Source organism: Euphorbia lathyris, chromosome 9 (assembly GCF_963576675.1).
Source record: "Euphorbia lathyris chromosome 9, ddEupLath1.1, whole genome shotgun sequence".
NCBI lineage: Eukaryota > Viridiplantae > Streptophyta > Magnoliopsida > Malpighiales > Euphorbiaceae > Euphorbia > Euphorbia lathyris.
In genome coordinates this window covers 60377632-60401188 of record NC_088918.1, presented here as the reverse complement: position 1 = coordinate 60401188, position 23557 = coordinate 60377632, and the positions used below count along the sequence as shown (strand labels likewise).

General features: G+C 39.3%; 1 protein-coding gene across 1 annotated transcript; it reads left to right on the top strand.

Annotated features, from left to right (window-relative positions):
• The first annotated feature begins 9039 nt into the window (after positions 1-9039).
• LOC136205574 (probable serine/threonine-protein kinase PBL11) lies at positions 9040-11700 on the top strand. Its single transcript, XM_065996230.1, has 6 exons — positions 9040-9369; positions 9731-10041; positions 10204-10339; positions 10447-10589; positions 10692-10815; positions 11002-11700. Exons 1-6 carry the CDS (start codon positions 9318-9320, stop codon positions 11397-11399), a joined length of 1164 nt encoding a protein of 387 aa, XP_065852302.1. The 5' UTR covers positions 9040-9317; the 3' UTR covers positions 11400-11700.
• The last annotated feature ends 11857 nt before the right edge of the window (positions 11701-23557 follow it).

Below are 23557 nucleotides of genomic sequence, written 5' to 3'. Positions count from 1 at the left end.
TTAGTTGTGATTTAGCTAAGTTGCGTAAATCGGCATGTAATAGCGGTCGAACTCGTTTAGGTAGGATTCAGAACCTTCCCGTCACCGTTGCTCGTCTTGCTCCGGCAATAGATTCTAGGCGATTTTCGGGGATGGAGGCATCTTCTTCAGCCCCGTTTAGGAAAAAGGCGCCTCGTGCGGAGTCCACTTCCTCTCGTATGAGCGCTGCGGATCTAGCGAGTTTGGCGGATCGCTTTCCTTGGATAAAAGAATACGAGACTATGTTGGCGGAAGCTCATCAACGACCCGCCTGTCCGCCAATGGGGTATTTATCTGTATACAGTTGTCACGTAGAAAGAGGGTTTCGGCTTCCTCTTCCTAAGATGATGGCGGACATCTTAGCTTACTTTGACATCACTTTCAGCCAGCTGCATCGAAATGGTTGGTTAGATGTAGCTCTGGATTGTTATTTAGCTTCCAATTTAGGGGTAGTTTGTAACCCTCGAGTCTTCCGAACTCTTCACAAACCGACAAAACGCAAAGCCGAGTCCTTTTACACCTTTGCTAAATTTGGAACCTATTCGCCGTGTAGTGGCAAGATGTCCAATTTTCATCTTTGGGATGAAAAATTCTTCTATGTAAAGATAAGGGAGGGCGAGTCTCTAGGTTTCCGTTGGTTTGGAGTGCCAGACCCTTGCATATGGCTGGAGATATGCGTATATTGACAGATAGTGACGAGCAAGTGGCGAATATCGTGAAAAGTGTCAAGGCGGAGGCTTAGACATATGCCGACGCTTTGGACTTCATGATGAATGACATCCCTTTGATCCGCCGGGAAGGGGGCGAGATCACTTATGTGAAGTTTACACAACTTGATGAAGGTAACTTTGTTTTTCCATGAACCTTGATTATTTTACGGTTCTTTTGTCAGGGGTTTGTCTAAGGCCAGTCAGGCTCTTGTAGAGATACGCAAGAAACTGAAGGAGGATGAGGCTCGAAAGAAGGGGCAGGCAGCGGATCCCTAGAAGGGTACAGGAAAGCGTCCCGTTGATACAATGGCTGATCTTCCTCTGTAGAAGAAGAAGAAGCCTACAACTTCCGGCGGACGAAAGTTTATAGCGGATGCCATGAAAGCCGCGATGCCCACTATGGAGAAAGAACAGGTAAGCTGCTTTGATGTTTCTTTTTTCCGCATTGTGAATCTAAGTTTTGACCTTCCAATCTTTGTGCAAATGGTGAAGCCTGATCTAGGCAGTTACTGGTCCGCCAAATATGGTGATGAGGGATCTTTGAGGATTGAATCTGTCATCAATGACCTGGACGAAGCTCTTGGTCAATTAGGCGAGGTGCGGAAGAGTCAAAACGAGATCCCAGGATCAGCCCATGTTCAGATGGGAAAAACAGAGCTTCTCAAGGTAAATTCTTTCTATCCTTTTGCATTTTTTGGATGAAAGAGTGATCTCCTTTGGGGAGATTTTTTGTCGTCGTGCTTTTGCTTGAATTGGGCTTTTGCATTGATAGGTATACACCCGTATGCATGCCATGGAAGCGGATCTCCTTCAAGGAGTGGCAGATAAGGCAACCATAGAAAGGTTGGAGAAGGAGATCGTCGCTGCCAATGCGAACGCTGCGTCCGCCATTGCTCTAAGGGATGCTGAGATCCTTAAATTGAAGAAACAAATGGATGCGGATGCTAAAGAACATGAAGCTGCCTTAGAGGACACGAAGATTTTGGCAGGAGAGCGAGCTTACTACTACAGTGAGTGGATCATGGCGTATGTCCAACTGGCACATCCCGAGATTGATTTTACAGATCCAGAATTTGTGGTTCCTGACGTGGATGTGGTCCTTAGGTATCGCAAAATCCCGAAAGTCAGGGACTACATCCGTGATCAGATTCGCAAGGTGATGAATGGATCCGCCGAAGAAAGCAAACCCCTTGTCGATCTTGAGCCAAAGGGCCTCGATAAAGTGCTTCCAAAAGCGAGTGACCAGAATGAGAAGCTGATAACCGATGATACCATTCCTCAAGGAGAAATTATTTCTGTAGAGAAGGATGCCCCTTTGGAGGGCGCATCTAACGTAGTAGATGCTAAGGAGGATGCTCCTGTAAATGTTTAGTTTTGTAAAACTAAGTACAATTTTTAATCCTTGCTATAACTATTTATGTTTACTTTGTGCAAGTAAATTTATAGGCTTTAAGATTGATTTGAAGTAGGTGGCCAGCCATACCCCATGATATGAACCTTTGTGAAGGTTTGAAGCTATTTATTCCTTTAAAGGAAGTTAAGCTGCCTTAGGGGATCGATTTGCTTCCTATCTTTGAGGTGAATCGATCCGCCCTTAGGACTTATGAACCCTTCTTTGGGAAGGATGTAAGAGAGTGTAAAGATCTCGCGTCCGAGAAATGTTTTAACTCTATCTATAATGGTGATCATTTAAGGATTGATCCGCCCATGAGATTGTTCTCCTATCTTCGAGGAGAAAAAGTAGCTATGTCGTGATAGCATTACTTTTTGTGTGGGGAAGCGTTGGGTGCCCCCCCTCTTTTTTAGGCTGGAATATTTATATTGCTACAAGAAAATACTTACAAAATAATATTGACAAGAGAACAATTGCCTTTTATTAAATGGTGATACGCTTTATTACAGTAAGCGAGTCTTATATGTGAGCCTCATTAAAACCTTTAAGAAGAAAAACCTCATGGGAAAAAAGCTTACTAAAGGAAAAAGAGTACTCAAGACCTTGATTACATTCTATTTTCTGGCAAAATATTTGCGGAGGTTTTGGAGATTCCATGTACGCGGCAGCGTATTTCCCTCCATGTCTTGAATTTTAAATGTGGCGAATCCAATCTTGTTGATTATTTTGTATGGACCTGTCCAAGTGAGTCCCAGCTTTCCTTCCCCTTCCTTAGATTGGATTTTGTCTGCTTTGCGGAGCACGAGGTCTCCCACATTCAGGTTTACAAGCTTGGCATTTTTATCATGATAGGCTGCGATCCGCTGCTTGTAAGCTGCCATGCGTATATATGCCTTTTCCCGCTTTTCCTCCACTTGATCAAGACTTGCTTTCAATCTTTGGCTGTTTTCATCCTCGCAATAGAATGCAACTCTGTCACTTGGGACCTGTATTTCAACTGGGATTATAGCTTCCACACCGTGAGAAAGGGCGAATGGCGTCTCGCCAGTGGCTGTTCTGGGAGTAGTGCGATATGCCCATAGAACGCTCATTAACTGATCCGCCCACTTCTTGTCATGCTCCCCCAACCTCTTCTTTATTCCTTTAACGATCATCTGATTCGTAACTTCGGTCATACCGTTAGATTGAGGATAATAAACTGAGGAGAATTTGTTCTGAATGCCCATTTGTTCACAGAAAGTTTTGAACTCTTCACAGTTGAATTGCGTTCCATTGTTAGTGATAATCGTGTGGGGAACTCCATACCTTCCTACGATGTTATCCTTGACGAACTCCACCATTCGTTCAACATTGATAGAAGAGACAGCCTCAGCCTCTACTCATTTGGTGAAATGATCCACAACCACTACCACGTACTTCCTCTGTCTTCGGGTAGGAGGAAATGGTCCAACGATGTCAATTCCCCAGACTGCAAAGGGTCGACCTTCGATGATCGGCCTTTGAAGGTGTTTAGCTGTGTGTGATTCATTTGCATGAATCTGACAATTATGGCAAGACTCCACTAACTTTTGAACATCAAGTTCCGCTGTTGGCCAATAAAATCCTGCTAACCTGGATTTCTTCAAAATGGAGGCAGATGCCTCATGGGCTCCACATGTGCCTTCGTGTAACTCTTTGAGGATCTGTTGTCCCTCTTTCGGTACGATGCATTTCAGCCAGGGGTGGCTAAAAGACTTTCTGTATAGGCAATCATTTATCATGGAGAAATAGGCTGCCTTCCTTATAATCCGCCGAGCCTCTTCCTTGTCTAAAGGTAAAGTTCCATCTATCAGATATTGGCGGATTGGTGATCTCCAATCACTCTCCACTTTCGTGAGTAAGGATACTATCTCCGAGGTGAATGTCGGCGCTGTCTTGACCTCAAACGGGCATTGCAGATCCGCCCAATGCTCCTTACTTGAAGCCATTTTGGCTAGGTGATCGGCCTCTATGTTGGATCCTCGAGGCACATGGATCAATTCCCACTTGGTGTCTTTGGCTTCGAGGTGATTTAGCAGTTTCTTAATCTCGTTGACATATTTGGCAAGAATGTCATCTTTTACCTCGAAATTTTTGATCACCTGGTTGACCATTAATTTGGAATCGCTGTAGATTACGATCCGCTGGGGAGTGATTTCCTTTAGCAGGCGTAGTCCTAATATTAAGGCCTCATACTCCGCTGCATTGTTAGTTGCGAGGAAATCCAATTTTGCCGTGTAGTGTAGCTTTATATATTGGGGACCTTTGATCACGATGCCAATACCTGCACCTTCTGTCGAAGAAGCCCCATCTGTGTACATCGTCCATTCCTCAACTTTAGATTTGGGGAGATTCATTCCCTCTTCAGTGAATTCATTCACAAAGTCTGCCAAGACTTGACTTTTCAGGGCTGATCGGCTTTCATAACGAACATCGAATTCCCCTAGGCGGATTGCCCATTCCATCAATCTCCCCGAGGTTTCTGGCTTTTGTAACACTTTCCTCATGGGTATGCTTGTGCGAACTATGACTGTATGAGCCTGAAAGTAGGGCCTGAGGCGAATTGACGTGGTGACGACGGCCATCACCATCTTATCCAGCTTGGAATATCGGGTTTCAGCATCTTTTAATACTTTGCTCACGTAATAAATCGGATACTGCTGGCCATTTTCTTCCCTTATCACGACCGTGCAAACGGCTTTATCTGTAACGGAGACATACATGTAGAGATCCTCACCTTTCAAGGGTCGACTCATCAGGGGTGGCTCCATGAGAAACCGTTTGATCCCTTCCTCACTCCATTCGAACGCCTTTTGCTTCTTGATCACTTCATAAAAGGGTTGGCATCGTCGAGCTGAACACGAGATAAACCTGCCCAAGGCTACGATACGCCCGTTAAGACGTTGCACTTCTCTAATATTCTGCGGCGTTTTCATTTCCAAGACTGCTTTGATCTTGTCGGGGTTTGGGCTCACTCCCTTTTAGCTGATCATGAATCCTAAGAATTTTCCATATGTCGCTCCAAAGGTACATTTCTCCGGATTCAATTTAATGTTGTGATGTCGGAGTACGCCCAGTACCTCCTTTATATCATCCGCATGCTTCTCTACAGTGGTACTTTTGATGATCATATCATCCACATAGACAGAAAAGTTATCACCTTTACTTTCCCCGAATATTTTGTTCATCATCCGTTGATAAGTTGCCCCTGCATTTTTAAGCCCAAAGGGCATGACTTTGAAGCAATAGGTGGCTTGGTGTGTTACGAACGAAGTTTTGATTCTATCCGAAGGCTCCATTGGAATCTGGTGATAACTCGACTTCACGTCAGTGAAGGAGTACATGGCGTGTCCTGCGATCCCATCTACTAGGATATCAATACACGGCAAGGGGTAGTTGTCTTTAGGACAAGCTTTGTTGAGATCTGTGAAGTCAATACACATGCGTTATGATCCGCCTGCTTTTTTGACTAGAACCACATTCGCCAGCCACTGTGTATAAAGTACCTCTTCGATGGCATTCACACGTTTAAGCTTGGTGATCTCCTCTTCTATCACCTTCTGCCTCTCAGGGCCATGGTTTCTCCGTTTTTATGCCACCGGTACCGCGTCTTTGTCGATGTTGAGTTTGTGAGTGATCACATCTGGACTAATCCCTGGAAGAATCTCATCTTTCCACGCAAAGAGATCTTCTGACTCATGGAGAACCTTGGTGATAGCTTCCTTAATTTCTCCCTTTAGCCCTTTAGCCATTCGTACCTGTTTTTCATCCGCCATGAGGTACATCTCTGTTTCACCCAAGGCCATTGTGACAAGTTCTTCCTCGTCCTCATCTTTAGACTGCGGGCGAATCATCAAAGATGTCGAATACGTCTCCTGAGCCACCTTTTGGTTTCCTCGGATCATTACACCTCCCTTGGCCGTGGGGATGTAAATAGTTAAGTGGCGTATGGAGATGAGAGCTGCGGCTTCAGAGATAAAGGGTCGCCCAAGGATGATATTGTAAGCTAACTGGCCATCTAGGATGGAGAATTCCAGATCTCCTTTCCAGATTTGATCTTCATCGGCTAACTCACAATCTAATGTTACCCGGCCCTTCGTTTGGATGGTGTGCCCTGTTACTCCCAGGATGTCCACTATGGTGGTTTCCACTTGGATTGGGTCGAACATAATCTTGGCGAATGCTCCTCTTGTGATGACATTGCATGAACTTCCAGTGTTAATCATCACTCTTTTCATCTCCCAGCTTTCCACCATCATAGTAATGACCAAGGCGTCCGTATGCGGAGAGATCTCTGAGCCGGCATCTGCAAAAGGGCGATTAAACGATGCCCTATCCAGAGCAGTGGTTTTTGCCTTTTTCAACACAGGTTGGTATCCAGATCCGCTTGCTATGACATTGATGGTCCCTTTTGCCTTCTTTTTCTGATCATCTCTGGATCTGTCACCATCTCCCTTTTTGCTATCATTTTGGACGAACCTATCCAACTTTCCCCTTTCGATAAGCCTTTCTATCTCTCTGGCCAACTCCCAGCATGCGTCTGTGTCATGGCCATTCTTCCTATGGTATTTGCAATAATTTTTGGGATTTTTCCCGGTGTTGGTGTATTCCCCCCCTTTTGGCTCGGGGTATGAAATGCTCCGCTTGTGCTGTCTGTTCTCAATCCATATTATCACTTCGCTTTTAGAGGCATTGAGCGGCGTAAATGATGACACGTATGCCGATTTGTTCTTAGAGCCCCTCCGCCGACCTCTAGAGGACGAATCCGAGTGCTTGTCTTTCTCCTTATCCCGATGGCGAGATTCGCCTTTGTCCTTCTTGGGCGGAGACAATGACTCTCTACGGATATCATCCACCTCCATGAAGTCCTTGCATCTTTCGATTAATTCTGCCATATCTCTGGGCTTCTTCTGAATTAAATCTTCCTGCAAGCTTTTACACGTGGTGTTTTTCGCTAGAGCTTCTGCTGCCATGGAGACATCCACATCGACAATTCGTATACACAATTTGTTGAAATTGTCTACATATTCTCGAAAGGGTTCATTCGCCTTCTGTTTTAATTCAAAAAGCTGTCGTGACTTGACCACAAGAGGGATACATCCGGCGAACTTAGCACAAAACTCCCTACTCAACTGATCCCAGCTGTCTATCGATCCGGGAGGTAAAGATGGGAACCAATCATAAGCGGGGCCTCCTAATGTGGTGATAAGCATCCGGCATAATACCGCCTCACTTGCACGGTTAAGGCTGAGCAATATTCGGTACTTTCTGGCATGGGCCTCGGGGTTGTCTGTACCCATGTAAACCGGGATATTAGGTATTTTGAAATGCCTATCTGTTTCCTCAACTTCGATCCATACCGTAAAGGGCGAATCACGATTGGCGAATGGATTATGCCTGACATTCTCTTCATTAATGCGGAGCACCACAGCTCTAAAGCGATCATCAAAATTTTCCGGACCCGCCCTCGGAGGTCTCCTTTCGGGAGATCTACTTGGAGAAGATGAGGAGCTAGAGCCGGACGACGGATCTGATGGCGAACGCCCACCTCCACCTGCTTGCCCTTTAGAAGGAGCTTGTATATCCTCCTCTTGGTTCGGTGGTGGTTGTGGCCTATCCGGATGAGGTGTCTCTACTGGCCTCTTACTTGGTCTCCGACCTGAGGATGGGGTTGACCTACCCCATCGGGATGACCTCTGCCTTGGAGGTGAAGGTGATTTTGATCGCCTGCTGTTTCCCTTCTTCCTCTTTTTGTGTCTTCGGCCTCCCGATCCGCCTTCTGGGAGATTCGACCGTGGGCGATTCGGGGCACCTGATCTGTCCAGACTCACCCTAGGGTTTCCTGGTCCCCCCGGGAGAGTTTGGTCATTCCTTCGACTCCCTTATGCTCTATCAGAAAATAGTTGCTGAGGAATAAAATAATAATAGTTAATTAAATATATGAAATATTATAATATTGTAAATAATTATATTGATTATTTATATAGTTATACATCAGTGATGTCATTATTCTTTGTTAAAAAAATAATTAAAAATCATTATTGAATTTTTATTTTTTTCACTGATTCAAACAACATAAAAAAATAATTATTCTAATTGATTTTATATTATTCTCATCCTAATTTCATTACCGATTCTGATGTTTGAACCGAATCTCAGTTTTTAATAAATGATATTTTGAATCAAGAAGTTCGTGTATAGAATTTTTTACTTACTTTATTACCGATTCTGATGTTTGAACCAAATCTCACTTTTTAATAAATGATATTCTGAATCAAGAAGTTCGTATATAGAACTTTCTGCTTACTTTCTTCTTTTGTTTTTCGGTCTTAATGGCCTCCTTGTTCAAAAACACAAAAATCTATTGAATGAAATCAAATAATAAGCTTAAATAAAAACATATCCAATTAATATCTAAATAATTTAACTGAAAATGGCATGCTATTAATTAATTAAAGAGGAAATTACATGGAAAAACACATCTCATGAATAATTTATAGTTATGACAAATCTTATTTTGAATTTTGTCAATTAGGAAGTTATCAATAATTAGTTAATTTGATAAAGGTTATCATACTTAAAATTTAAAAACAAAAACTGTTTTCGTATGATATTTTCAAAATAAAAATGATAAATATGATCTAATTTATATAAAAGTTAATAATTTAACTAAAAATAAAATATTATTTTCAATTTGAGTATGGTGTAATTTACCCTTAATTAAAACCTCAAAAATAGTAGTAATAAAAAATTAAACAGGTTTATTTAAAAATAAAAAATGGAAAACACATCCTCTGAAGTCTGTATGATTGGATATTGGATAGAAATAAAAGAATAAAAAAAGGACAGCACAACAGGACTCTAAAAAGACTAGTCAACCTTCTCTGTCTGTATGGTCCAAAAAGGCAAACAACAAATAGAAGAAGAAACCCCAGCCCTTTTCCCTTTTCTCTCTTTCTTCCAATCTTCCTTTCCCCTTTCCCCAAATGCAAAACCAAAAGCTACCCTGTCTCTTTAATCTTCTTCACTCTCTGGTTTTCATTAGTTTTTAGTTATTTAACCCCAAAGTTCTAATCTTTTCTTAAAAAGATTCATCCTTTTTTTAACTTTTATCCAGAGATCTGTGAGGTTTCCTTGTTTGATTTTCAGTTTTAGCTTCTTGGATTTGCTCTGTGTTGATGGGAATTTGCTTCAGCAATCGAATCAAGGCTTATACTCCTTCTAATACTGGTAGCTACCCTTTTTCTTTGGTGAATTTAGGCACTATTTAGTTGAAATTGATTTGATTTAATTTCTTGTTTTGTTCTTTTTATCTGTTTTCTCTTGGCATTTTTTGACTGGATTTACATGGTAATTTACTAATTTGGCATATTCTATCACTAGTTTTTACAAAGTTGTCATTTTTACTAGTAACCTAAATTTTGGAGATGTGGAGCTTTTCTGTGCTTGTTAAGTTCTACGGTTTTGTTTTGTTTGAAAAATGCATAATATGAGAGATTCATTAAGGGTGATTGAATTTAGGATTGGAAACTGAAGGGAAAATAGAAATTTGTGTATTTGTTTTAATTTATTTGCAATTACATTCAAATAGGGCTGAATTCAAGATATGGAAAAAATTCAAGTACCAATGGGTCATCAACGTCTTCTATGCCCCCAACTCCTAAGAGTGAGGGTGAAATCTTGTTGCAATCATCAAATTTGAAGCCCTTTAGCTTCAGTGAACTGAAGAATGCCACTAGAAACTTCAGGCCAGATAGTGTGCTCGGAGAAGGCGGTTTTGGGTCAGTTTTTAAAGGGTGGATTGATGAGAACTCACTTGCAGCTACTAAGCCTGGCTCCGGCATTGTGATTGCTGTCAAGAGGCTTAACCAAGAAGGGCATCAAGGTCACAAGGAATGGCTGGTGAGCTATATAATTCAACTTTTTCGTCATTTTCGTGATGTTTTTGATGACCAAGTTTTCTCTTTTCAAAATTTTGGTGAAATGATAAAGTTCTGTAATGGTTTTCTCAACGAGTCAAAGGTTGATATGTTTTCTATTTTGGTTGTGTTTTGGGATTTACAGGCAGAGATAAACTACCTTGGGCAGTTGCAGCATCCTAATCTTGTTAAGCTGATTGGCTACTGCTTTGAGGATGAGCATCGGCTTTTGGTTTATGAGTTTATGCCCCGCGGCAGCATGGAGAATCATTTATTCAGAAGTAAGCTCCTCGTGTTTTTGTGTCAAATGTTACTAGCAAATTGCTACTTTGGCTTATGTTCTTAATTCTTATGTTTTGGCTGAATTATCGGTTTAAACATGAAACAGGAGGTTCACATGTCCAGCCACTTTCGTGGAACATTCGAATCAAAGTTGCACTTGGTGCTGCTAGAGGGCTTGCATTTCTTCATAATACTGAATCGAAAGTCATCTATCGAGACTTCAAGACTTCAAATATTCTACTCGATTCAGTATGTAACTTAGCATGATTGCTTTTTTTCTAATTGTGATGTCTGTACTTATGGAGATAAAAGGATTAACCTTGCACCCTGCTGTTTTGTCCATATTTGTAGAACTACAATGCAAAGCTTTCTGATTTTGGTTTAGCCCGGGATGGACCGGTTGGTGATAAGAGCCATGTCTCTACTAGGGTCATGGGAACTTATGGATATGCTGCACCAGAATATTTAGCAACAGGTACCATTTCTTAATATCTGTTAATCACCTTCGAAAAGCCGTAACCTATCTCAGTTTTTTGCATAGCTAACTAAGCTTGGATGCGTTAATGCGTCTCGTGCATTTTGGCTGCAATTTATCTGTTTATTATGTTTGATGTAAACAATAAAATAAATGTGTATGCTGCTTTCGTGACATTTTGAGCAGGCCATTTGACTGCGAAGAGTGATGTGTATAGCTATGGAGTAGTACTTCTTGAAATTTTATCTGGACGAAGAGCCATAGACAAGAACCGGCCAAATGGGCAACACAACCTAGTGGATTGGGCAAAACCTTACCTGACGAACAAACGTAGAGTTCTCCGCATTCTCGATACAAGAATTGAAGGCCAGTACACTCTCAGTCGGGCCCAAAAGTTAGCTGCTCTTGCACTTCAATGCTTAAATATAGAACCCAAGTTCAGGCCGGACATGGATGAAGTGGTAAAGGAACTAGAGCAGCTTCAAGAACTTAACAAAAAACAGAACAATGTAAGTACCCCGGCAGACACCAAGGGTGCGAAAGTTTCATATCCGCGGCCTTCTAGAAACCCACTATTCGCATAGTCCGAGATAAGGTATTGAATGAATTATGGGATGTGGATGTGAAACAGCATAGCTGAAGTTTGAGCATATTGAGATAGAACAATGTGTTTAATGGGGGAGTAAATAGCTTTTGGTTTCTGGGTTTGCTTGTGGCATTGAGCCTCCATTTTTTGATGTTCCTGTCTTTCGTCAGAATGGCGAAAGACGGATATTTATCTGGTATGTCGGGAGTGTAGTAAAATTTCTCCTCTTAAGGGCAGGCGTTCTTTCGGTTTGCCAATTTCCAGTAGCTTAAAGAAATATATATTTTCCATACCCTAAATGTGAGGATAACGCGGAGTTTGACGAAAACAATTTCTTTTTTCGTACCCAGGCTAAACAATACACAACTTTTATTTGTTTAATGTGCAATCAACACTCCACAAATAAAGATAAAACCACCCCTATAAAGGGATGTGGTTTCCGCCTGAGTGTATCTCTGTATCTGTCTCTAGGCTCAAGTTCTGTTACTTGAGCCTAAAATTGTTACGTGTATTGTGTATTGTTATCTAGGTTTAAAATTGCTCCAAGTTGGAAAAATTGATGACAAAATTTTACTATGTTTTTTTTTTTTTTTTTTTTTTTTTTCTCTTTCCTGTATGAGCTTTTCCCAAAGAAGCAGTTGCTTCATCCCACATTGAATAAACACACGTGATACTTATGCTTCATAAGTTACATTGAAATGCAATGACATCGCCGGGCTTGGTAACGCTAGCCTGTGATCCGTGTGGAGGCTTTGAATTGATGGAACATGGTTGTGGCCCAGAAGGTTGGGCTTGCTGTGGCAAATCTCTGGCTCGCCCATTTCAAGTTGGGAGTTGGACCATGTGATTTAGGCGAAGGCTTGGATCTCTCGGGCCCTAGAGAGGAGGGCAATGCGTAAGGCTGGCTTCACAGAGCAGCGATTACCTCCATATCTCGGCAGTGGAAGGATAACGGGCCGGTGCTATACAAGTCCATATAAGCCTAATGAGCTTTGCCACTGAACCATCTCTTTTTATTTTTTCAAATGTCTGTATCTTTTCCGGGCCGGTGCTACACAAGCCCATATGGCCTACTGAGTCTTGCCATTGGACCATCTTTTTTTATTCAAATTGTTCTGTATCTTTTTTATTTCTCAAAATTGAACCTTCCTATGTCTTTTTTGAAAAGGACCTTCCTATAATATAAAGATTGCTTTTTAATTTATTAAAAATAAAATTTCAAATGCAGATAAATAAATAGTGATCTTTTAATAGAATTTAAAATTATTTTTTAAATTCACCATAATTTTTTTATAGACCATATAAACTTTAAGTATTAGATGAACTAAGTTAAGCCAAACCATCCTTATGGTATATGATTTGTCAATTTTTATTAGTAGAACTTTGAATTTTCTATTGACCAATTACAATTGTAGATATTAATTTTGGATCTAAAATTCAGTAAAAGTTCTTCTATTTATTTGTATGCATTTTTTTCCAAACAAATTTTCATTAAATTAAATCTGAAACAATACAAGGAAATGAGGTGGACATTTGGGTTAAATGTACCGTTCGTCATTGAACTTATATGGTTGTCTCAAAAGGGTCACTCAACTTTAATTTGTCTAAAAATGGTCACTCAACTTTAATTTGTCTCAAAAAAATCACTCAATTAGGTCATTCCGACGATTTCAATGGTTAAAATGAATTGAAATGATGTTATGGATGACACATGAGCATAACTTAACTCAGATATCTAACCGAAACGACACGTGACAGTCACATGTTGGTTATTTTTATGAAAAAAACTAAATTTTGTTTTTTTATAAAAATAACCGGCATGTGGCTGCTAGGTAGCGCATAAATAGATGTCATGTGTCGTTTTGACCATATATCTAAGTTGACTCATACTGATTTGTCACTTATGTCATCTTTAGGATCCATTTTAATCACTGAAATCGCCTGAGTGGCCTAATTGAAACAAAACTCAAAGTTGAGTGATTTTATTGACACAAATTGAAATTGAGTGACCATTTTAAAACAACCATGTAAATTCAGTGACCAACGACGCATTTAACCCGTGGACATTCCCACACTCTACGAACAGACACAAAAACTACCGCCCTATCTAAGCAATAAGTTACAGAATTCGTTGAACGCTTGATATAAGAGATTGACTCTTTAATGAAATTGACATACTCCTGAACCACATCGGCCAAATATGAAAAATAATGAACTGATTTATTAATGGCTTGAACAACCGAAAGAATTTGATTGAACTACCATCTACATGACAATTTAATCCACGATAGTGCTTCTCGAATCACTATTGCCTCTGCCATAACTGATTCAATACAACCTGGTATAGAAGAATGATGAGCATATAAGCATCGCTTATCCGAATCTCGAAGGAAAAAGCCAATTGAACTATAGTCTTGTTCTTTAAACATTTAGGCATCCAATTTCTGTCCAGGGAATTTGATGGAGGTTTCTGCCACTTATCAGAAATGAAGCCGAAGACACAATGAGGTTTCAAGTGAGACTTTTGTGTTGATAGCCAGTCTATAAACTTCCACCTAATAGATTGACTATTTGAACTGGTTGTAGCTGTTTATTTTCCCATACCGCCACGTTTCGATTTTTCCATATCCCCTAGATGAGCATTCTTATCGTTGCAAACTTAATTGGTGAAACTAATGACAATATATTGCCTAACCAGACTTTAACATCTCCAATTTACTCCATTCGATTATCACAGAAAAATATCTCCAAGCAGACTTAACCGTTAAACACTCAAGAAATGCATGACTTTCATTTTCATCAACACGATCACAAATTGGAGAGACGTTAGTTAGTAAGATTAATATCCCTATATGACAAATTAGACATTATAGACATGCAGAGTGTTAACATATGCCACATACAATTTTTAAACCTTAGGATTAATTGCCAATTACAAAATATATATTCCAATTCACCATGGTTACTTACGGCATTAACTGTATTGTTGTCTGCTATAGATGTTTGGTATCCAGGATTAATTTTAAATTATTATTTAGTTGTTTGATTATTAGAAGTTTTTTTCAAGTGTATGAATTTAAAGGTCCCATATTCGAAATATATTTCATTAAATAAATACAAAAGTGATCGGTAAAGTTAAAGAGATGCAAAACATTTGAAATAACAAATAGATGTTTCAATTAATTAATGAAAATTGCAAAATATCATATTCCTTAAGAATGCTTTGGCTCTGCTGATGCAACAATAGAGAAAGCATATGGACTTATTTTGTAATTTTTTTTTTTATTATCTTCTTTTACTATCGTTAGTGTCAAGTTTATTTATTGTTTTCTAAATAATGTGGCCAATGAACTAGTTAGAGCTATTTATTCTATGTAGAAACTTATGAAACGGTTGGAATAGACCATCAACTTTTATTTGTCTATCTTTGTAATTTATGGTCGGAGATACCACCATGGACTCAACGGAAATATCACTGTATAGGGATTTGTTGGTGGGCAATAAACACGTTGATTGTTAAAGTTCTATGTAACACCCTGGTCCTAGATATTGTCCGCTCTGGCCCAATTCCAACACATCGGGCCTTACGGCTTTAAAACGCGTCTGCATGTATTGGATTCACATCTTACTAATAAGCCCCAATAACTCCCTCTCCATTTCCGATGTGGGATTCAGTTCATTCCTGCCCCCATCGCCATCCCTTAGGGCCGCTCCTTGCTCAGGCCTTCTACCCCGGCGCCACCCACTCCGGACCGGGTCGTTACAGGCCCACCAGCTTCCGCCTGGTTCGTCCCCGAACCACACATCGTACGTGGAGAGTCAGCTCTGATACCAATTGTAACACTCTGGTCCAATACCATGTAGATATTGTCCGCTCTGGCCCAATTCCAACACATCGGGCCTCACGGCTTTAAAACGCGTCTGCATGTATTGGATTCACATCTTACTAATAAGCCCCAATCACTCCCTCTCCATTTCCGATGTGGGATTCAGTTCATTCCTGCCCCATCGCCATCCCTTAGGACCGCTCCTTGCTCAGGCCTTCTACCCCGGCGCCACCCACTCCGGACCGGGTCGTTAGTCGTAACCTTAGGTATCTCGCACTTCAAAAATACGCTTTGGAACTGCGGAGACCGAACCGTGATGTGAAGATCATGGAGATAGGTTGTGGGTTTCACTTTGTTCAGTTTAAAGACTTAAATGAGAGAGAGAGAGAGTTGTTAGGAATGAGCCATGGATCATTCACGGGATTAGCTTTCAGTTGGAACTTGGTCCTTGAAAATTGTTCCATGTATCTAGATTTAAAATTGCTCCAAGTTGGAAATATTAAAGAGAAAATTTTATAAATTCTTCCATTAAATGTACATTTGTATTTCCTCCAAAAGGAAAAATTTAGAATATATCCTTTTATCAATTGATATTTTTCTAATGTTAGAAATTTATAAGTAAAATAAATATACATAAGAATTTTTTTTGGCGGACCATTTTTTATGGGACTTGATCTGATCCACCGTGGAAAAGAAATAGTCAACCTCATTCTAATTCTGTCACAGAATTTAATTTTAGAGTTAAACCAAACGCTTTTTTACTACTGTTTTTTTTTTTTAATTTTTCTTGTCAATTAAATTATGTGTTTGATTAATTTTGGAATGGTGAACTTAGCATTTATAAGAAAAATAAATAGGGTATGTTTATCTTAAGAAAAATAAATTATCAGGTTTGGTAGAATTTGTGATTCAAAAGAGAACAATTTTCTGGTTATAGTAAAATAATTTGAAAATAAAGGAAAGTAATAAATCAGACTATAAAAAGGAAAGTAAAATTTCACGTAGGAAAGGAAACTTTTCCCACAGAAGCAGTTGCTTCATCCCACATTGAATAAACACACATAATATTTATGCTTCATAAACTAGATTGAAATGCAGTGATATCGCTGGGCTTGGTAACGCTAGCCTGTGATCCATGTGGAGGCTTTGAATTGATGGAACATGGCTTTGGTCCAGAGGGTTGGGCTTACTGTGGCAGGACTCTGGCTTGCCCATTCCAAGTTGAGAGTTGGACTGCGTGATTTAAGCGAAGGCTTGGATCTCTCGGGCCCTAGAGTGGAGGGCAATGCGTAAGGCTGGCTTCACAGAACAGCGATTACCTCCCTCTCTCGGCAGTGGAAGGACAACGGGCCGGTGCTATTCAAGCCCATATAACCTAATGAGCCTTGCCATTCAACCATCTATTTTTTTTATTTTTTCAAAACATGTAGTTCAATTAAAATTAGTTTTAAATATAATTCTATTAAAATATCACTATTTATTTATCTTCATTCAAATTTTATTATATGTTTGAGGTTAGTAGTTAATTTTTTTTTATAATCAGAACTTAATGTAAAGAACTATAAGATGACAAATTCTTTAAAAATAGCTATGAAACAATAATTATTTTAATAGATACTTCAATTAGTCTATTATATTTAGGAAACGGAAACTGTTACTCTGATTTTTTTTTTTCAGTTAACCTAATTTTACACTCACTCGTTTTAAATTTCTAGGTCGGGTGGTGTTTTTTTTGGTAAATTATATCTGGTGGTATTGACACAACATAACTCGTTTGATTTGTTAAAATTTAAATGGATTATAATTAATTGAAGAGTCAATCAATAACGCGCAGGGGCGGAGCCAGAGGGGGCGGGGAGGGTCGGCCGACCCTCCGACCCCGCCGAAAAACCCCAGGAGTGGGGTTTTCTACCTGGCTCCGCCAAGACCGCCATGGCTGCCGACACTCCAGCCATGACGGCTGTTGAAGAAGATGTAATCTTCTTCAGCAGAAAGGGGGACGACAGATGGGAAGGGCAATTTCGCCCTTTCCATCTGTTTAATTTTTTTAAACCCTAAAGGCCCAGGGCCTTTAGGGTTTAAAAAAATTAAACAGATGGGAAGGGCGAAATTGCCCTTCCCATCTGTTGGGAAAATAAAAGCCTTCTCTTGCCCAACCCAATCGTCTGCTTCCACTTTTCTTCTTTCTTTCTTTTATTTGTGCGCAAAAGAGAAAGAAAAGGTGCATGGATTTCTTTCAACATTTGGAAAATATCCAAATCACACCACTAAACTTCAATTCTTCATCTATTCTTCTCTCAATCAACCAATTTCTAAGTAAGTTTTGTTTTCTTAATTCTCATTTTGTATTTTATTTCTTCTAGGTTTAAAGTTTTATAATTTCTAAATTAGGGTTTATTATTAGGAAAATTATTAATATGTTGTTTACTTAAATATTCTTTAGTACAATTGATTTATGATTTAATTTAGGAAATCTAATTTAGGATTTCTAATTTAAGGTTTATTATTGGATTTCAAATTTAGGGATTTCTAATTTAGGGTTTAATTTAGGAAATCTAATTTAGGGATTTCTAACTTAGGGTTTATTATTGGATTTCTAACTTAGGGATTTCTAATTTAGGGTTTAATTTAGAAAATTTAATTTAGGGATTTCTAACTTAGGGTTTATTATTGGATTTCTAACTTAGGGATTTCTAATTTAGGGGTTTCTATGTATGTTGCAGATTAATTTCGTTTATTTGTTTTTATTTTATTTAGGAACGAGATGCGTAGATTTTTTAAAACGGTTGACAAGGGTCAAAACATTGAGTCTTCATCAAATAGTGGGAAGAGACAGTGTGTGGAAATATCAGATGATGATATTATTTCTGATCCCGGAAATAGAAAAGAAATTGTTACACATGATATTACCATTCAAGATGATTTAAGGCGACGTTACTTGTTAAAAGGCCCATGTCAACCAAAAGGTCATATATTTCCTCGAACTAATTTTTCTGGAGTTCAAAGGAGTTTTCAAACAAGCTGGTTTGATATGTTTCCATGGTTAGAGTACAGTGTATCCAAAGATGCTGCTTTTTGTTTGTATTGCTATCTGTTTGGTAGAGGAAATAGGTCTGGGGATAAAGCATTTACAGAAATTGGTTTTAAAAATTGGAAGAAAGCTTTAGAAAATTTTAGGGATCATTCAGGTGGTATGTCCAGTCCCCACAAATATGCTACAGGCCGGGTTTATGGATTTCAAAATCAAAGGCTGAATATTGAATATATGTTGACAAAGTCAAAGGAAACGAATGCGGTTGCTTAGCATACTCGTGTCACAGCAGTTGTAAAAATTGTTCGTATACTTTTAAAGCAGGGTTTGGCTTTTCGTGGATATGATGAATCGAAAGAATCATTGGAACGAGGTAACTTTCTTGAGCTAATCACATTTTATTGCAATGAATGTGAAGAAGTGAATAAGGTGATGAACTTAAATGCTCCAAAAAATGATCAAATGACTTCTCATCATATCCAGAAGGATGTAATTAGGACTTGTGCATCAGAAACCAAAAAAGTTATTTTGAATGAGCTTGGTGGGACAGGGGCGGAGCCAGAGGGGGCGGGGAGGGTCGGCCGACCCTCCGACCCCGCCGGAAAACCCCAGGAGTGGGGTTTTCTACCCTGGCTCCGCCAGGACCGCCATGGCTGCCGACCCTCCAGCCATGGCGGCTGCTGAAGAAGATGTAATCTTCTTCAGCAGAAAGGGGGACGACAGATGGGAAGGGCAATTTCGCCCTTCCCATCTGTTTAATTTTTTTAAACCCTAAATGCCCAAAACGACGTCGTTTTGGGCCTTAGGTTTAAAAAAATTAAACAGATGGAAAGGGCAAAATTGCCCTTCCCATTTGTTGGAAAAATAAAAGCCTTCTCTTGCCCAACCCAATCGTCTGCTTCCACTTTTCTTCTTTCTTTCTTTTATTTGTGCGCAAAAGAGAAAGAAAAGGTGCAGGGATTTCTTTCAACATTTGGAAAATATCCAAATCACACCACTAAACTTCAATTCTTCATCTATTCTTCTCTCAATCAACCAATTTCTAAGTAAGTTTTGTTTTCTTAATTCTCATTTTGTATTTTATTTCTTCTAGGTTTAGAGTTTTATAATTTCTAAATTAGGGTTTATTATTAGGGGAATTATTAATATGTTGTTTACTTAAATATTCTTTAGTACAATTGATTTATGATTTAATTTAGGAAATCTAATTTAGGATTTCTAATTTAAGGTTTATTATTGGATTTCAAATTTAGGGATTTCTAATTTAGGGTTTAATTTAGGAAATCTAATTTAGGGATTTCTAACTTAGGGTTTAATTTAGGAAATCTAATTTAGGGATTTCTAACTTAGGGTTTATTATTGGATTTCTAACTTAGGGATTTCTAATTTAGGGTTTAATTTAGGAAATCTAATTTAGGGATTTCTAACTTAGGGTTTATTATTGGATTTCTAACTTAGGGATTTCTAATTTAGGGGTTTCTATGTATGTTGCATATTAATTTCATTTATTTGTTTTTATTTTATTTAGGAACGAGATGCGTAGATTTTTTAAAACGGTCAAGGCTATGATGGAGCTTCTAATATGAGAGGCGAGCTTCATGGACTAAAAACACTCATTTTGAATGAAAATAGGCATGCACATTGTGTTCATTGTTTTGCTCACCAACTTCAGTTAGTGGTTGTTGCTGTTGCAGATCATAACATGTTGATATGTGATTTTTTTACTTATTTGTCTATGATTGTGAACACTGTTGGAGCTTCATGTAAAAGGAAAGATGCTCTTCGTCAATCACAACATGATAAAGTAGTGCAGTCTTTAGAAAATGGAGATATTTCTACAGGAAAAGGCAAACATCAGGAAACAAGTTTAGCTCGGTCAGGAGATACCAGATGGGGTTCTCACTATACTACAGTTTCACGTCTTCTTAGTATGTGGAGTTCAGTGATAGAGGTGCTTCATGTTGTATATGCTGATGCAACTGATTATAAGGCTTCAAGCAGTATACATGGTTTGATAAGCAAAATGAAAACTTATGAATTTTGTTTCATTCTTCATTTAATGAAACACATATTGGGCATGACGAATGTGTTATCACAGTCTCTACAAGTGAAGCATCAAAACATTGCTAATGCTGTACGAATGATTAGATTGACGAAGCAGAGTCTGGCAACATTCAGGGAGAGTGGCTGTGAAGAGTTGTGCAAGGAAGTCAGTGATTTTTGTTTAGAAAATGAAATTGAAGTGCCCAATATGGAAGATACTATTACAGATCAAGTTAGAAGGTCTCTTGATGGTGTTCCAAGGACTTATCATCATCACTTTTATGTCGAGATTTTTGTCGAGGTACTCTATTTGTTTTTACTTTTCATATAATGATATAACTATATAACTAGTATATGAGCAAGATGTTTGACTTTTTTGTATTTGAAAAATACTAGGTTGTTGATCGTCTTGCTGCAGAAATTGATAATCGTTTTCCCGAGTCAAACACAGAGTTACTTATTTGTATGTCATGTCTTGATCCTACAAATGCTTTTGAGAATTTTGATCACTGACAAGTGCTTCGTCTTGCTGAGTTATATTCAGAAGATTTTTCTTATTGTGATCTAATTCAGCTTAAAGAGGAACTCAAACTCTTTATTTCTGAAATGAGATCGAATGCATCATTTTCTAGTTTGACAGATATTGGAGTCCTTGCAAAGAAGATGGTTCAAATGCAGTATCACTCTCTATTTCCTTTAACATATCGACTTATCGAGATGATTTTGATCTTACCCGTTGCAACCGCTTTTGTTGAAAGATCTTTTTCTGCAATGAAATTAATTAAGACTGATTTGCGCAACAAGATGGGTGATGACTTTCTCACAGATTGTATGGTGTGTTACGTTGAGAAAAGAATTTTTGTCGGTGTTGAAAATGAAGCAATTGTGCAAAATTTTCAGAACATGGCAAATCGGAGGGGTAAATTGCCACTTGTTAGGCATTAATTTTCTTACTGTAAGTACACATACTTTTTACTATCATTTTATGATATAATTTGTTTATTATATTGTTCATTTTATTTTGATGAATATGTTGAAGTAGCATTTAAATTTTTTTTTGTCCACGATCTAGGTCCTGGCTCCGCCCCTGATAACGCGACCAATTTATTTTACAAATTATATGTGTGGATTATTTTCAATTTGAATCTACCAAACCTCAACCTTATGGATTAGGCTATGCTTACTTTATTTTTGAGAAAGTAAGCTTTACTTTGTTTTTTCCACCATTGGATGATGATAAACTTTGACAAAGTAAGCTCATCCAATGGTAGAAAAAACCAAGTAAAGCTTACTTTATAAAAAACAAAGTAAACATAGAAGATACTTCAACTTTAATTTATTTAAATTATAAAATATAACAAATCAAGTACAATTTTTACGGATGGTATATGGCATATTTATGTAATAATCAATGAGTTGATAAATCATATCTGACCTATAAAATAAAATAAAATAAAATAAAATATTTAATATTATTTATATTGTTGTATTTATGATTTTCATTAAAAAGAACCTACTACTAAATCATATCTGCCCAGGCGCTGCCGGCTCCTCGGTCGGGCAGTAGGCTGGGGCTGTCGGCGCAGTGCCTTGCGCGGGATCCTCTCCTCCGGGCTGTGAGGGGCAGGCAGGGGCTACGACGGGAAGGCAGGCTACCTCGGGTCTGGATGTTTCTAATAATTCGGGAAGGGTGGGTGTTGTAGGAGTAGCTCATGGGAAGACGGTCTCCCCCAGACCTAGGGTTCAGATGAGCGAGATCGGTAAAAACTCTTGGAAGGACACGGTCATGGGGGTGGCTGAGGAAGAGCCGGTTTTAGAGGAAGTTTTAATGGTGGGAGATTCTGATGATATGTTCTCGGATTCTGATGAGGAAGATAATGGCCAGGAGGATCCTCTCTGTCCGGTCATTAGACTTTCCGCTGCAGAGAAGCGTGAGCTTAGAGAGAAGTGGAAGGTGTCTTTGATTGTTACTGTCCTGGGTAAGCGAATTAGTTTTAACTATTTTGCCCAAAGAATACAAGCGCAGTGGGCAAGGAAAGGTAAAGTCAGTATTACTGACCTGGAAAATGACTACTATGTCATTAAATTTACTAGGGTTGAGGATTATAATTCGGTTATCAAGGGAGGCCCATATATCATTTCCAATCATGTTTTGGCCTTAAGGCCTTGGGTTCCTAATTTTAATCCTCACGACTGTTCGGTTAACAGGATCTTGACTTGGGTAAGATTCCCGGGCCTTCCCATTGAGTACTACAGTGAAAACTTTCTGAGTAAAATAGGAGGTTTGGTTGGTAAGGTCCACCATGTGGACAAGACTACAATTGGGGCCATTAGGGGTAAGTTTGCTAGGGTATGTATAGATGTTGATCTGGCTAAACCTTTACTTTCTAAGTTCTGTGTTCAGGATAAAGTGTTCTTTATTGAGTATGAAGGTTTACATAACATCTGTTATGATTGTGGCATGTATGGTCATTCTCAGGAGGGTTGCCCTAAAAGGGAGAGGGTTGTTATAGAGAGGGTTGAGAGTAGTGTGCGGATTACTGGAGGGAACCAGGGGTATGAAGGGAACTTTGGTCCCTGGATGGTGGCAAAGAGGCCCGCTAGACGTAGGAATCAACCTGCAGTGGTTTACAATCGTCCTCCTGATATCAACACAAATTCTAAGTCCCTTTCTCCTAAAGCTACTGTTTTTCCAAATGTCAAGGAGAAGCCTGTCCTCAAAGCTAGAAAGGAGGCTGGGGTTTCTTCAGTAGCCTTGCCTGGGTCCAGATTTGGGGCCCTGATGATTGAGGAAGTTCAAGAGTCAGACCAAGATGAGAATCATATGGATGAGAGTATTCCAGGATTAGAGTCTGTAGATCCAGTCGAGAAGGTGGTTGAATCTGTGAACCCGCTTTTTGTCTCTAAGGATGAAGCCCAGGGGGGGACCCTGACCCTTGCAGCTAGAAGGATGAAGAATTCAAATGAGGTTAGTATTCCTGTTCCTGGTATTGATCCTGGGATTGGGAAATCTATGGGAGTTAACAAAACTAATATGAAAAAGCTTAAAGGAAAACAAAAAAGTGGCCTTAACACTTTGGCGTTTCCAGATAAGAGGGGGCCCGGGGGTACCTCGGTAAGGCTCTCAGGAGCCCCTAGTAAATACCTAACTTAGGGTAGGGGTGTGGTCAGTTGTCCTCCTTTCTATGGATTTGTTATTTTGGAATGTTAGGGGTGCGGCTAGCAAGGCTACCCGTATCCATATTAATGATCTTA